At 51.3% G+C, this 13759-nt stretch overlaps 1 protein-coding gene across 1 annotated transcript; it reads left to right on the forward strand.

Moving 5' to 3' along the window:
• Positions 1 to 2568: 2568 nt before the first annotated feature.
• Positions 2569 to 8503, forward strand: TWIST1 (twist family bHLH transcription factor 1). The gene is made up of 2 exons (XM_082193256.1): positions 2569 to 3673; positions 7658 to 8503. Exon 1 carries the CDS (start codon positions 3004 to 3006, stop codon positions 3637 to 3639), a length of 636 nt encoding a protein of 211 aa, XP_082049382.1. The 5' UTR covers positions 2569 to 3003; the 3' UTR covers positions 3640 to 3673; positions 7658 to 8503.
• Positions 8504 to 13759: the final 5256 nt, after the last annotated feature.

Genomic DNA, 13759 nt, shown 5'->3' on the forward strand with positions numbered 1-13759 from the left:
AGATTCCACACATCCGTCCTTGTAGAACAACAGGGTCCCTGTCTTGGAAAAACAAGCAGGATTTTCTCAGGGAACTCGATTCAGGTTTCTCTGCAGTGGAGACACAGTTTCTCCGCACATCCAAATATCGTAGGCCTTACCAGTTGTGCCTCCGTTAACAAAACATCCCGAATTTTAAGGAAATGAAATAAGATGAAGTCAGGCTGGATAAAAATATTTTTTAAGGGACAAGGACTGGGATATCTTTTTCAGATAGACAGCAAACTATTTTCCCTTTGTTTAAAATTAGGGGAATAGAATGCAAAGGGGAAAAAATATTGTAGATCTTGATTCTGTTTTTTATTTTTATTTTTTGAGATAGACGGAGACTCAACAAACCTTTTAGAAATACTGTATACAAACTCCTTTCGTATTGCAGTGACCTGATTTTTTTTATAATTAAAAAGAAAACCGCATTTATTGCCACTCGCTTTATGGAGGTACTACCTCCCCCCCCCCATGGGCTGCTTACTTACTTACTTACTTTTGGGGGGAAGGGGAAACAACCAAGCAAGAAAACCACCTGTTCTGAAATGGGGGAAGAGAAGGGGAATGCTAGAATCAGGTAGGAAGATAGCCAAATGATAATATAAAATCGAATATGCTCCAGAACAACAATTCACCTCCCTTCAAATAAAATAAAATAAAATAAAATAAACGGAAACAGAAAGTCTGATATAAGAAATCTCGTAGGTTTCAGAACGACTCCTTGCACTTGCACACACGCTGTTTTAGGAATATGTGCCTATGGAATTTCACTGGGGAGAAAAGCAGGGTATGTGTGGTGTGTTTATGACAGCCAAGCAAGCAGATACATCTGAACCGCTTTTACTTTCAGAAAATAACATATCCTCAAAATGGGCCCAACAGGGTCATCTTCCATTTCCCTCAAACACCTTGGCGAATCTATTCCCCTGGATGTGGAGTCATTCAGATCCACATGGCTCCTTTTCTAAGCCAATGGCCTTCATATTCGGGTGCTCTCCTTGGGCCAATCCTCAACCCCAGGCCCTCTGGGGAATGCCCAGTTGACGCTGAGGATTGTCCCAACACGTCCAGTTCTAAATCCAGTTTGACGACGAGTCTCAACTCAGACGAGGTTTGTGTTCTTCGGGGTTTCTTCTTCGCGCTAGGATGGAAGTGGGTGTGAGGTGACGGAGTCTGAATCTTTCTTCTCCTTTTTAACCTTTCCAAGGATTTTTGCATCTACTGAAAATTAGCGGGCATGCCTGTCCCAAACGAGCCCTCCCGCCTTTGGAAGCCGGTCCCAGCGGGGTTCCCTTCCCAGCCAGCCAGCTCAGGACTGCTGCAACCCACGGAAGAGGATTCGCTTCAGAACCGATTCGTATTGTGGACACATCGTTTCTTTCCCCCGCGAGTGACATCACCCGGCTTGCTGACCCACTGCCCGAGAAGCAGAGAGATGTTTTGCCTGGGCGGGCTGCGCTGAGCGGGCGCAGAAGCGCTTAAGGAAAAGGGAGCCTCTCCAGGTCGCTTGTCAATTTCACCTCCTCGCCTCGAAAAGCCGCAGCTAAGGAGGGGAAACCGCCGAGCGAGGCGCAAAGCGATCAAGTTCCCCGAACTACCATACCATACTACAGCCGCCGTCCTCCCGGAGCGATCCCCAGAGCCCTTAAGCCGGACTACTGGAATGCAAGGTCGCCCCTTGATGATCTGAGGGTTTCACTTCCCCGCTAAAGCGGTGGGGGGCTGGCAGCTGAGTTCACACGCTAATTGCACTGCGGAGCGAAACTGGATTAGAGGCTTAAGTAAGAAGCACTGCGGATTGGGAGCCGGTTTAAAATTTGAATCCGCAAGCTCTGCAGGTCTCCGGTCCTCCTCTTAGCCATCTTCACCCGGAAGGAAGTCCCGTGGATTCTTCACAGGGATTAACTTCCAGAACTTGCGCCTACCTTTAGGATCGCAGCCCTTCCAAGGAAATGCGTTGGGGATAGGAGCGGAAAAGGAGACTGGTGGCGATTTGCTTTAGCTGGATTGTTGCGGGGATCCTTCCCCACTCCGCGATCACAATTTGATCCCCAACCCATTGATCTCGAAGGCTCATTGCAGTTGCGAACCAATGGCTTCAGCGATCCTAGACCTGCATGCGATCCTAGATCATACATGCGAATGAGGGTCTCGGAAGCCAAGCCTATGGAAGCCAACGGGCCCTGCTTTCAAGGAAATGGGGTGGGATGCGAAGGTATTGATTTTGATCTGAGCAAAAAACAACAACCTGGCTTTGCTGAGGGAGTGTGTTTAAAAGCGCAATCTCGGAAGGAAACGGCTTGCTGAGCTTAGGAGGCCGTCAGAGGGGGAATCGGGGTTCTCTTTTGCTATATTTAACAAAAGCTCTTTTTCCGAAAGGCGGAGAGCAATCTGCTCCGCGACCTACTTCAAACGAGGGGAACCCGGGGGTTTTGGAAGCGGGGGCTCCTCCACTCGATCTCTGGCTAACGGTCTGGGAACCGTTTGGGAGGGGAAGGTGCGGGGGGGAAGCGGAAACTTTCCTCTCAACCTCGGCAAAGTCCCTCCTCTCCACGTCAAGCCAATGACACCGCTGCCCCCGAACTTTCCGCCAGCAGGAGCTATAAGAGCGTCCCTGGCTGCAACTTTCGCCCAACTCCCAGCCAGCTCCAAGGAGCCATCGGGAGGGGAGCTGACACCGCCAGGGAGATTTCCACCGTCCTCGTCGTCCTCTCTTTCTCTTTCTCTCTCACTCTTTCTCTTCTTCCCCCCGGCTCCCGATGGCCTCCCCCCACCCACCCAACTGAGGCCCTCCCCCAAGCCCCCACCCACCCACACCCTGGTCCTCCTCCTCCTCCTCCTTTTCTTCCGCAGGCCCAGGATCCAGCCAGGGGGAGCTGGCTGGCTAGGCACCCTCTCCTCCTCCCCCCTCTCCTCTCCCCTCCTCCCTCGCCCCCTAAAAAGGGCTGCTCAGCGCGCTGCGGGTTGGCCCCCGAGATGATGCAGCAGGACGAGTCGAACTCTCCAGTCTCGCCCGCCGACGACAGCCTGAGCAACAGCGAGGAGGAGCCCGACCGGCAGCAGCAGCAGCTTCAGGGCTCCGGCAAGCGAGGGGGACGCAAGAGGCGATCGAGCCGAAGGAGCGCCGCCGGGGTCGGCGGAGGAGGCGGAGGCGCAGGAGGAGGAGCCGGCGGGGGGATCGGTTCGGCGACCGAGGAGCCGTGCAGCCCGGCGCAAGGCAAGCGGGGCAAGAAATCCGGCGGAGGCGGCGGCGGGAGCAGCGGAGGCGGCGGAGGCGGGAGCAGCAGCGGAGGGGGCAGCCCGCAATCTTACGAGGAGCTCCAGACGCAGCGGGTGATGGCCAACGTGCGCGAGCGGCAGCGCACGCAGTCGCTGAACGAAGCGTTCGCGGCGCTGCGCAAGATCATCCCGACGCTGCCGTCGGACAAGCTGAGCAAGATCCAGACGCTCAAGCTGGCCGCGCGCTACATCGACTTCCTCTACCAGGTCCTGCAGAGCGACGAGCTCGACTCCAAGATGGCCAGCTGCAGCTATGTGGCCCACGAGCGCCTCAGCTACGCCTTCTCCGTCTGGCGCATGGAGGGAGCCTGGTCCATGTCTGCCTCTCACTAGCCTCCCGCGCCGACTGGCCCGGCCGGAGACCGAGGTAAGCGGGAAAGGGACGCGACGGGACGGGCAGGAGAGAGAGAGAGATCTGGGATCTGGGAAGGAGGAGTGAGCCCGCGCTCAGACTTGGCCTTCGCCGTGGGCCTGCTGGAGCAGCCTGACTCTCGAGGAATCCCTCTGAGACGGGCGGGCGCAGCTGGACTGCAGCCGCGCCTAGACTGCGAAAGGAACTCGCTTTGCGCACGATCTCGGGACCCCGGACTTGCATCCGGGTGGAGCGGCCAAGTTCCCTGGAAAATCGGGGCCTTTTGCCTGCAGGCCAAGCTGGGCTAGGCTTCCTTGTGAGGAAGCACTCTTGTCTCACAACCTCTCTCCCCTCCTCTCGATCCTTTGCTTGAGAAAGAGAGAGTTATCCCCCAGTCCCTTTGAATCCTCACTTCAGTGCTAGTTAAGATTCCGTACAAGACCGCTGGTACTTGCAAAGATCCATAGGGAGAGAGCCTCTCTCTCTCTCTCTCTTTCTTGGAGACGGGAGAAAGAGGGCCTCTAGGACGCTCCCTCCCGGTTTCGGAGATGCTGAGGCTCGCCCGCCACTCTGACGCCTCCTTAACTTCCCGCATCCTCCTGAGTAAGTCCCTCTGGACTCCAGAGCGGACTAACTTTTTTTTCTGGGGTGGAAAAAAAGCATTCGACTAACACGCCCTGCCTTCCCCCAGCTTTCAAAGATGGAAGGCTGCCTTTCCAAAGCAGCGCGCGTAGGCCTTAGCAGCACGGCTTAAGCGGGATGGATTTCCGCGTGCGGGATGAAGGAAAGTCAGGCTAGACCAATAGGAGCAAGCGAAAAAGCGAGGGTAGCAAGTCGCCTTGGATGGCAGAGAGCGGGGTCCACCCCTGAAGTGTATTGTTAAGACATCCATCTCCCTCCCCTTCTGAACACGTGTCCTACCGGGGTGAACCCCGGATCCTCTCTACCCGATCCAAATTCCTTGGTGGTGGGGCAAGGTTGAAACGGGACTGCAGGCTTGCAGCCTGAGAAGGGAATTCGGCCAAAAATCAGGAAAAGGGGAAAGCCTTTATTTAAAATCCCAATTGCTAGACACCCCTCCATGCACGCAGACACCCCGCTCGCAAACAATCAGCGAACTCGCTGGATTCGCCAACCCAAAGCAGAAAAGCTCCCACTTCGGCATTTACTGTATTCGAGTCGCCCTCCACTTCGGGGGAGATCCGGGTGATCCCATCCCAAGAAAGCTTCCTTGGAGGCCACTTCGGCTTGAAAAGGAAGAAGTAAATTATTGAGTAGGAAGGGAATCGCATTTCCTAACGCCGACCCACACACCCACCGCTAGATCCTCGACACACGCTTTCTTGCGGAGGTCCTCTCTTGACTTCCAGGTTGGTTAGCTGGCCGTGGAGCCGGCCAGAAATAACACGCAGTCCACAGAAGCGTCTCCTTTAAAGAGCATGTGCCCTGCGTTGGACCGTGGCTGTGGCGTTAAGTTTAATGTTTTGTTTAGTTAGCCCCACCCAAAAATTTTTGCGGACTTTCCAAATGCGTTGATTCCGAGGGAGCTCCTTCCCAAGGCAAGGGCTGTTGGAAGCAGATCGCGGGTTGTGGGGAGTTTTAAATGCGCCTTTTCCTTTTCTCGCGAAAAAAATTCCTGTATGCCTGTGGCATCGGGGTCCCGAAGGTCTGATGGGACGTTGACTGATTCTCGCTGGGATTCTTAGGCAAGTTGGATGATCTCTCAAATTACGCAACTAAACGGGTTTGGGCGTAGTGGTGACTTCTTATTTAAGGTTTGCAAAGCCTTCTATGTTGGGTTAGAGCCTCAGAGTCAGCGCACGCCGCTTCATTTTTTAAGAAGATCAATGAGCCCCCATAATCAAACAGGTCCTTCTTATGACTGACTGTTGCAGCCTCTTTCCACGAGTAAGTCCCACGGAAACCAGTCAGTCCTTGCTGCCAAATTAATATGCTTAGGTCAGCAGGCGGCTCCTGTGCATGTTTACTCGGAGGTAGGTCTCACGGAGTCCGGTCGAGCTGGTAGCCAAGCATTGACTTGTCCCAGCCTAGAGACCGGTGGTGGCACCACCATGGAAGAATCTCGAGTGCATTTGTTCCTCCATCCTGATGCTGCTATCCTCTGCACACAACACCTAGGGAGAAAACCTAAGGAGCAAGCATGGATAGGATCGCGCTGTTAAATCTGCTTTCTTGGAAACTAAATGGATTTGAAGCCTTAATTCGAACCTTTATCAATAGTACATATCAATACTGATCGAAATGGTGCTGGGATGGAGCCTTACTCTGCTGAGGGTTACTCAGCCATGTAAAGCTGCGGGAGAACTCGAAGAGACACTCGGCTCACAAACGTTTGTAGTTTTTAACCTCTCACAGAGCTGCAATTCCCAGCGCCCTTAAGGAACTACAGTTTCCGGGGTTCTTTGGGCGAAGTCATGAATTTGAAATGAGTGGCGTGTAGGCAACCTGAGTCTTCTAACAAAATGTGGCGGAGTATAATGAGATGTTCAAGGGGGAGCCTGGCCCGAGAGATGGTCGCAGAGTCTCCCCTATTGGGGCTGCAGCTCCATTAACTGACTTCCGAGTAAATATATGGAAGGAGGCAGTAAGTCTCCTGGCTTGCGGCCTTGCTTGCTTTGAGGAGGACAGGCACGTGGGAATGTTCTACACGTTCCTGTCCGTGGAATCTTCAGGAAACGCTTAGGGTGGCGTGGGACTTTGGGAGAAAAGGAAGCACCGCAACTCCCGATCCCATTCATGTTTACTGGGAAGTCCGACCCACCCAGGAGCGCAGCTTAAGGTCTTGTCTTGTGCAGACGGACTTAAAGACGGACCCTACTCTGAGCTGCATATGACATTCCCCAGGGAAAACACGCGCAGCACCCGGGTGATGCATAGCTGCAATCCTATACTGTACACGCTTCCCCCGGAGCAAAAAGTCCCTTCGGCTCAGCAGCGGGGATGAATTGGGGTGCAAATGAGACTATCCGGGCAGCCAGGGTTCCTCGCCACCACAGCTCCCCTTTGAAGGCGTTTGGGGGTTTGCTTCCAAGTAAACATGATCGGGATTGGAGCATTACGTGAAGCCAAGGGCCGCCCAGCATTTTCTCCTCCAGTAGCATCAGGCGACTGCTGAGCTAGGCCGGAGGTTGAGGGCCCAGGCCAGAGCGCCTACCTGGTCAGGTTCAACAAAGCAGCTTAACTGTCACGGGGATCGCAGCGTGCAATCGAACCGCAATCGGCAGCCTGCCCGCCAGCCTCCTACCGCCTCTCTCCGGATGGGCACGACCAGCCTCTGCTTCCCCTCCCCCCCAAAAAAAAATATTTGTTTTGTTTTAAAGTTGTGCCTCAGTCTCCTAGCAGTACTTACAGCGCACCCAGGGAAATTAGGTAGGGACAACTCATGAACCATTATTGTAACTATGATTCCTTGAAGCGACTGGGAAAGGATCCACCTCGGGTTGCTGAACAGGCTTCCTTCTGAGGGGACCTGCTTCCAAGTAGCTGAGTTTAAGAGCACCAGGGGGAAGCGGTCCCCCCCCCATGCACTAGATTCGCCTAGATATCCGTAACACTCCCCTCTGCGCGTTTCCTAATTTCATGCCTCTCCAGCAGGGCCCTCCCCCGTCCTTCCTTTGTGCTTTAATTCCTCCTTCCCCCCAACTCCCGTGGACACACAGAAGCACATTGTGTAGAGCAGGCTAGAATCAAACATTTGCAGCGGTGTTATTTACTGGAATTGTGACGCCGCGTATTTTTAAGCCGCCCTTCAATCGTACTCAACCAGGGCGGTGAACCAAAATATATACATATATAAACAATGTACATGTACAGAGATAGAAAGTAACAGAAACTAGAGAAGGAGGTGTTTCAATTTTAAAATTAATTTAAAAATATGCCTCTTTCTTTTAATATATGTGCGCAATATATTTCATTTACCATTTCCAGTAACCAACATTCCCTTCTTCTCTTTCTCTTTCTGTCTCTGGGTTTTTGCAGATGACATTTGTTCCCAAAGAAGGAGAGAAAACGGACAATCTAGAGAGAGACTCTGCACTTGGACTCGGCTCCCCTCCTTTGTTTTTCTCTCCCCCCCTTTGTTCCCTCAAAGACAATATATAACGCCAAGGATTTTCTTGGAAATTGAGCGGCGTTCTTGGCCCATGTTGCAAGGAGCAGGGCGTTGGGAGACCAGGAGAGGCGAGAGACCCGGGGGGCGGGGGGGCTCGGATGGTGAGGCGGCTGATCCAGAGGCGGCCAAAGGGCCCTACCAGACATCTCTGCATTCTGATCAAAAATCTGAACCGGTTTTATTTTTATTTTTCTATTTTGACGAAGAATGTTGGAATTTAACTTTTTTTTCCTCTTTACTTCCTTTTTTTTTTTGTTCTTGCATGCATGCATTCCCAAGAGAGTTTATGAGCCACTCATGAAAGGAAATACGTTACTGTGGACTCCCCCCATTCCCCTCGCTCTCTTTTTGGAACAGATCTAATGACAGAGAAACCCGGAAAAAAAACCCGTTTAGAACGAGTGAGAAAGGAAAAAATATTTTTTAAGAAAATATGTTTAGGGTAGCTATGCATTATGGGCTCCAAAACTCTTATATCCTGCTCCTCTTTCATTTATATTTTATTTTTCCTGCAAGAAAAACAGGAGGGGAAAATGGGGTGGGGGGAGAGCGAGAGGAAAAAAAATGAAACATTCTATTTATTTATTGATGACCCATGTTAAAAAAAATGCAAATAGATCCGGTGTCTAAATGCATTCCTATTTTTATGATTGTTTTGTAAATATCATTGTATATTTTTTTCCTGCAATAAATAAATTGAAATGTTAAAAGAATTTTAAAGTTTGGTCTGTACGGAGGAAAGCGGGCTTGAAATTGAAGGTAAATAATGCTCGATCGCGTAGATCTGAAATTACCCAGGAGAGTAAGGGGCCAGGGTCAGAGAGAGGGGGGGAGGGAATATAAACAAACGAGAGAAAAACGCAAATAAACTAGCTACTGACAGACACATGAGTGTTAATTATCGAGACAGCTTTATGATTCTGCTTGAAGGTTTTGCAGGACTTCGGATTCTCTCCCCCTTTTAATCAAAATAGCGAATTTTATAATGGTAAAGTGTAGTGTATTGTTACTATTATTATTATTATTATTATTATTATTATTATTATTATTATTATCATCATCATCATCACCACCATCCTCCTTCGATCTAAATTAAGAACCACCCATTGGTCTGCATGTAATTTCTCCACCGCTGTGTTATCTCGGGCGGGCAGATAAAGGTGCCCAGCGGTCGCGTAGCTATTTGTGTTTGTTGAGGGTTTGGGGCCGAGTGGAGGTTGATTGAAGCCCATCCATAATCCAAATGCATCCAGAGTTTTGTTTTTGTAACGAATTAAGTCGGGAGCAGGGAGTGGGTGGTGGTTTTTCACACCTGCCTCCAGAAACGTGTGTTCGAAAGTAAGGCGGGGGGGGGGGGAGAGATCGCATTGATTTTGCTGGGACTGACTTCCTCGGATCAGGCACGGATCAGGCACGCTGGCTTTCCAATGAGAAGTGGCGAACCCTTGACGTGCGCGGCGTTGCAGATAGATGACCGAAAGTTTGAGCCTCAGACTTGAGGTCTTCAGACTGTGTGTGTGTGTGTCCCCTTACCCCACCTATTGTTTTGTTGCCATCGACCAGACAAATAGACGGTACTGCCGCAGAAGGAACTCGACGACGAATGTCCATGCAGGAAAAAAACCGTCCAACTCAACGCCTTGCAAGCAAAGAAGCCCCCATTCATTTGGAGGGAGCTTTGCTTCCAAGCAGCGTGTCCCGCTATAGCAACAGCCCAGCGGTGATCAAAACGGTGGCTCGGAGGCGAGCGGCTTACTCCAGGAGTAGGGAAAACCAAGGTCTCCTATTTCACTGCTTTTCTTTTTTTTAAGGATCAGTTTTTATGTTGTTGTTTCACACCAGGCGAACAAATGGCACGTCGGGCAACCCCTGGGCTCGCCTTATCCCTTCCCAAGTGACGCCCCCCCAGCCCCTTCATTCCACTTTATATAAGCCGAAGTAGAGACACTCCGGATCTAACTGACACGGTTGGGTGCGACGCGATCCTCCCCGCGGTGCCCATTAGATAGAAGCCCGTTGCGAACGTCGACTCCCGAGTTGGCCCCTCTAGCATTTCTCAAGCCAGAGGCAACTGGGCTTCCTTTCGTGTAAACGTGCAATAAGATCCGGCAGCACATCTCTCCCGCCTCCCCCGCCCCAAAACTATTCGGATCCAAAGCGCCTTCTGACGCCGGCCTACGGTTCAGATCCGCGCGGGTTTACACTAGAGGAAGCGAGCTGCCTGCCATGCAAAGCGGTCCTTGAACCGCATTTGTGTTGAAATGGAAGCATCTGGGAGGTAGCAGATGCCAGTTTGCTCTGCCTTAACCATGTCTGATTACTCTGGTCGTATAAATAAGCCGGGCTGGTCCCCCTCATCCCAACCATCCATGTTTGTTTTGCTCAGGTTCGGGTTGACGTTTCCGGATGCCTTGTTTACCTTTCCCTGGCCATCCTTAGGCCACCTCTCGCCGCCTTCCCCAGCTCCTCACGGTTCTCACCATCGGCCGTGTCGGGGGCCGGTGAGCGCTGTTGACAGAATTTTTAAAATAAATAGATAGATAAACGGCAGAGTTTATTTGTGTTTAAGGGGATTAGCCAGGACTTTGACAAAACTGGATTTGAGGCTTGCGGAGGTCCACCTCCCCACCCCACCCCCGTCAGAAGGAGGAAGGGTACTCTCGGCAGTGTCGCCCAGCAAGCTTTGAAATCGACCGGATTTCCCCAAATGAAGTGGCCTGAGATTGCAGAAGATCTTGGGGGGGGGGCAGTTCCGATCTCGAGGAGAGCTAGAAAGCAGAGAGCAAGAATCAGAGCATGGTCTGTGCTGTTGAAAAAAGGTAAGCTACAAAAACCTTTGTCTAGTCTCCCTCTTGAATGGACTTGATCCCAAAAGTTGTCTCGGATTGGCATTTATCGGTGGAGATGGTGTGCGGTAGTTGCCATTGGTTTTTCTGGAAGCCTGTTTCTAAATCTATGGATCTCCATGTAAATCTGACGCTCACGCCCTACTCGTGAAATTCGAATTCATTCATCTACTCCGAGAGGAATTGGTTTCAGTTCGGTTCCTCGGACTGCAGGCACTTGCGAGGAGTAAGTCTTCCCCTTGGATTCAGTGGGGGTCAATGTGCACAGGATCACGCTGCTTAGTACTGTATCTTGGGTCCCCACACATGGGACTAACCCTTTTTGAATCCAGTGGGACGTACTTCTGAGCAAACGTTTAGGCCTACACGCCTTCCTGTTTTTTTCAGCCTAACTTTCTTCTAAGAAAGTATGTTCAGGATGGCTGTTTAGGGCTCCAAGGCTAAAATGCACTTCCTGAGGAGCTGAGCCCCTTTTGAACCAAATAAAGATGCACAGAATTATCTCAGCCTTACAGCCAGAACTGGACAATGCTTACTCGGAAGTAAGGCCTGCTGATTTCCCGCGGAACTGATTTCCAAGTACTCTCTTTTCTAAAGGCTGCCTTAGGCTCTGGCGCTGAAAGGAGATCCGATGTCATTCTTTGCATACTTCTGTGCGGAAGTGAGGGCAAACACCAGTGGGATTCGCTTCCAGGTAAAAGGCGTCCGGGTGCCTGCTTCGGTTTCATTGGGCGTGCTTGAAAATACAGGCGACTTTCACTAGGATGGGAGCCTTGAGATGTTATTCGTTGTGCTGGAGGGTGGGGAGAACGTCCGTCACGCCTGGAGAGGGTTTCCAACTAGGGCAAAGAGTGGAGAACTGGTGACCTTCCAGAATATTGTTTGGACTCCAGCTCCAATCACCCCTGACCATTGGCCACGATGGCTGGGACTGATGGGAGATGAAGTCCAACAGGCCACCGTCCTCCCTCCCCTTTCTGAAAAGGGGCCAGAGGCACCTTTCTCTTCCACTCTCTTTACGCTGGCTGGCTGGTGGTATTGGTATCCTTCCTTAGTAAAGGATCATAGATTTGTAGATATCCGGTTCTTTTATTTCACCCCTTGTTCCTTTCAGAGAGGGGAGGAGCATAGGAGCCAACTCCTGGGCGCCAAGGTCCCCTCAGCCCCCCCAGTAAAATATTTGAGGGGGCCATGTTCCCCTCAAAGTTGATGGCCATTGCCATTCAGATGGTGTGCATACGCCGAGTCTTGTGATTGATTATATTTTATTCAAGTTGGCACCCCTGGGAGGGAGGGAGAGGATGCTGCCGTCTCAGTCGAGATGGCCCTTTAGGGAAATGTTTGGGATTTAGGACATTGTGGGATTAGCTCAAGCAGGAAGGCGTTCGCTTGGTATACGAAAGAGCCATAGGATGGATTCTCGCATTCTCCAGCTCGCCACCTGCTTTGGGTATTTGGGGGACCGGTGCAGACTGCTGTACCTGAGAGACCAGGTTCAAGTTCGCACCCCACAGGAGCCAACTCCTAGGTGCCGAGGTCCCTTCGCCCACCCCACCCCACATAAAATATTTGAGGGCTCTGACCTCCTCAAAGTTGATGAGCAACGGTGTGTGCGCTCCCTGTCTTGTGATTATGTGAGGCGGGGCTTACCTCTCCCCTGCCCCCATTTTTTTATTCAAGCTGGCACCGCTGCCCCCCTCAATGGTGATGGCCACCGGGTGACTTAGGGCTAGCCACTGTCTCTCAGTTTCACCTACCTTGCAGGGTTATTGTGAGGATAAATTGGAGGAAAGGTGATCCATAGATGATAGACAGATGATAGATAGATAGATCTCTCTGTGTGTAACATAAAAAAACAAGGATGGCTATAGTTTTCTGAGCATTGAGAAACTCGCTGACAATTGGTGGGGAGAGTCAATGCTGCATTTGGAGCAGCCAAACTTTTCTGACTTCTCTCTCCCCCCTCCCCGCCCCCCAAGCCTTGTACGTTCCTCACCCACTGATCTGCTTCCCCATAAGGAAGCCGGCCATGTTTGGTTGTCATGGTGTTCATCCTCTTGCGAAACAGGGCTCTGATGACTGGCGAGAGGACTTGGACCACTCAGAAACCTGGAAGAAGACAAATGAATTCTGGGATACCCCCCCCCCAGCAACCCACTTCACACACGCATACCTCCCCTTTAATTTTGCAAAGGCTCCTGGGACTTTTTCTTTTCTTTTCTTTTTGCCAGTCAAAGGGGGAGAGAGCGAGGGGGCTCCGGCTGCCCGTGGCCTGGTGCAGGGAATGGAGTGTGCGGCGTTGGGGCTGTTGCTACTGCCCTAGAAGCAAAGCAACCTTTTGCTGCAACTTGGCCCTCGCGCGCGCTGGAGAGAGAGCGAGAGAGAGCGCCCGCGGAGCCTTCTTGCACATTCCACGGTTTGGCAAACGCCGATCTAGTTATTTTCTCTAGTCCAGTATCAAATTCTTCTCAGGCATACGATTTCACTTGAAGTCCTGCCCAGGAATCCTTCAAAGTGAGCGTTTGTCCCCGCTCTCATGATGTCAGGCGGTTTTTCCCTGCATCAGTAATCTTTTTTTAAAAAAGTTTTTTTGTTTTTGTTTTTTGAGGGGCGAGGGGAGATGAAAAACAAACTTAAATGTGCGGGGAAACAACAAATGTTAGGGAAATCCAAGCAGATCCAATGAAAAGGCGCGTGTATTTGGGTGGCGTTGGTGGTAGTGTTTGTGCCTAAGTCTTAACTTCGTCCCATGCAGTGACGGGGCTTTGGGCTGGGCGGTTTGGGTGGCGCTGTCCTGGGCATGCTTACACGCGAGTAAGCCCTTCTGGTTTCCATGGGGCTTGCTGCAAAGTAAAGGGCTGCGAGGACTGCTGTTTTAAAGGACGATCCTAGGCAGGTCTACTCAGAAGTCAGCCTCCTTGAGATCAGCAGGGCTTACTCGAATGTAAGGGTGCACAGATACTTTAAAGACACGGGGCCCCTGCAGATGTCTTTTCACTACCCTTATCGTTAGTACTTATCACGGTGGTCGTGTTTTCAATACTTTTTGCTCCTGCAAACGTTTCAGGGTATGCATGCCGCGTTTCCAATTGGTGCATGTCTCGTAACTTTTTATGCCCCAAA

Source organism: Podarcis vaucheri (assembly GCF_965113315.1).
Source record: "Podarcis vaucheri genome assembly, chromosome: 12".
In the NCBI taxonomy this organism is placed as follows: domain Eukaryota; kingdom Metazoa; phylum Chordata; class Lepidosauria; order Squamata; family Lacertidae; genus Podarcis; species Podarcis vaucheri.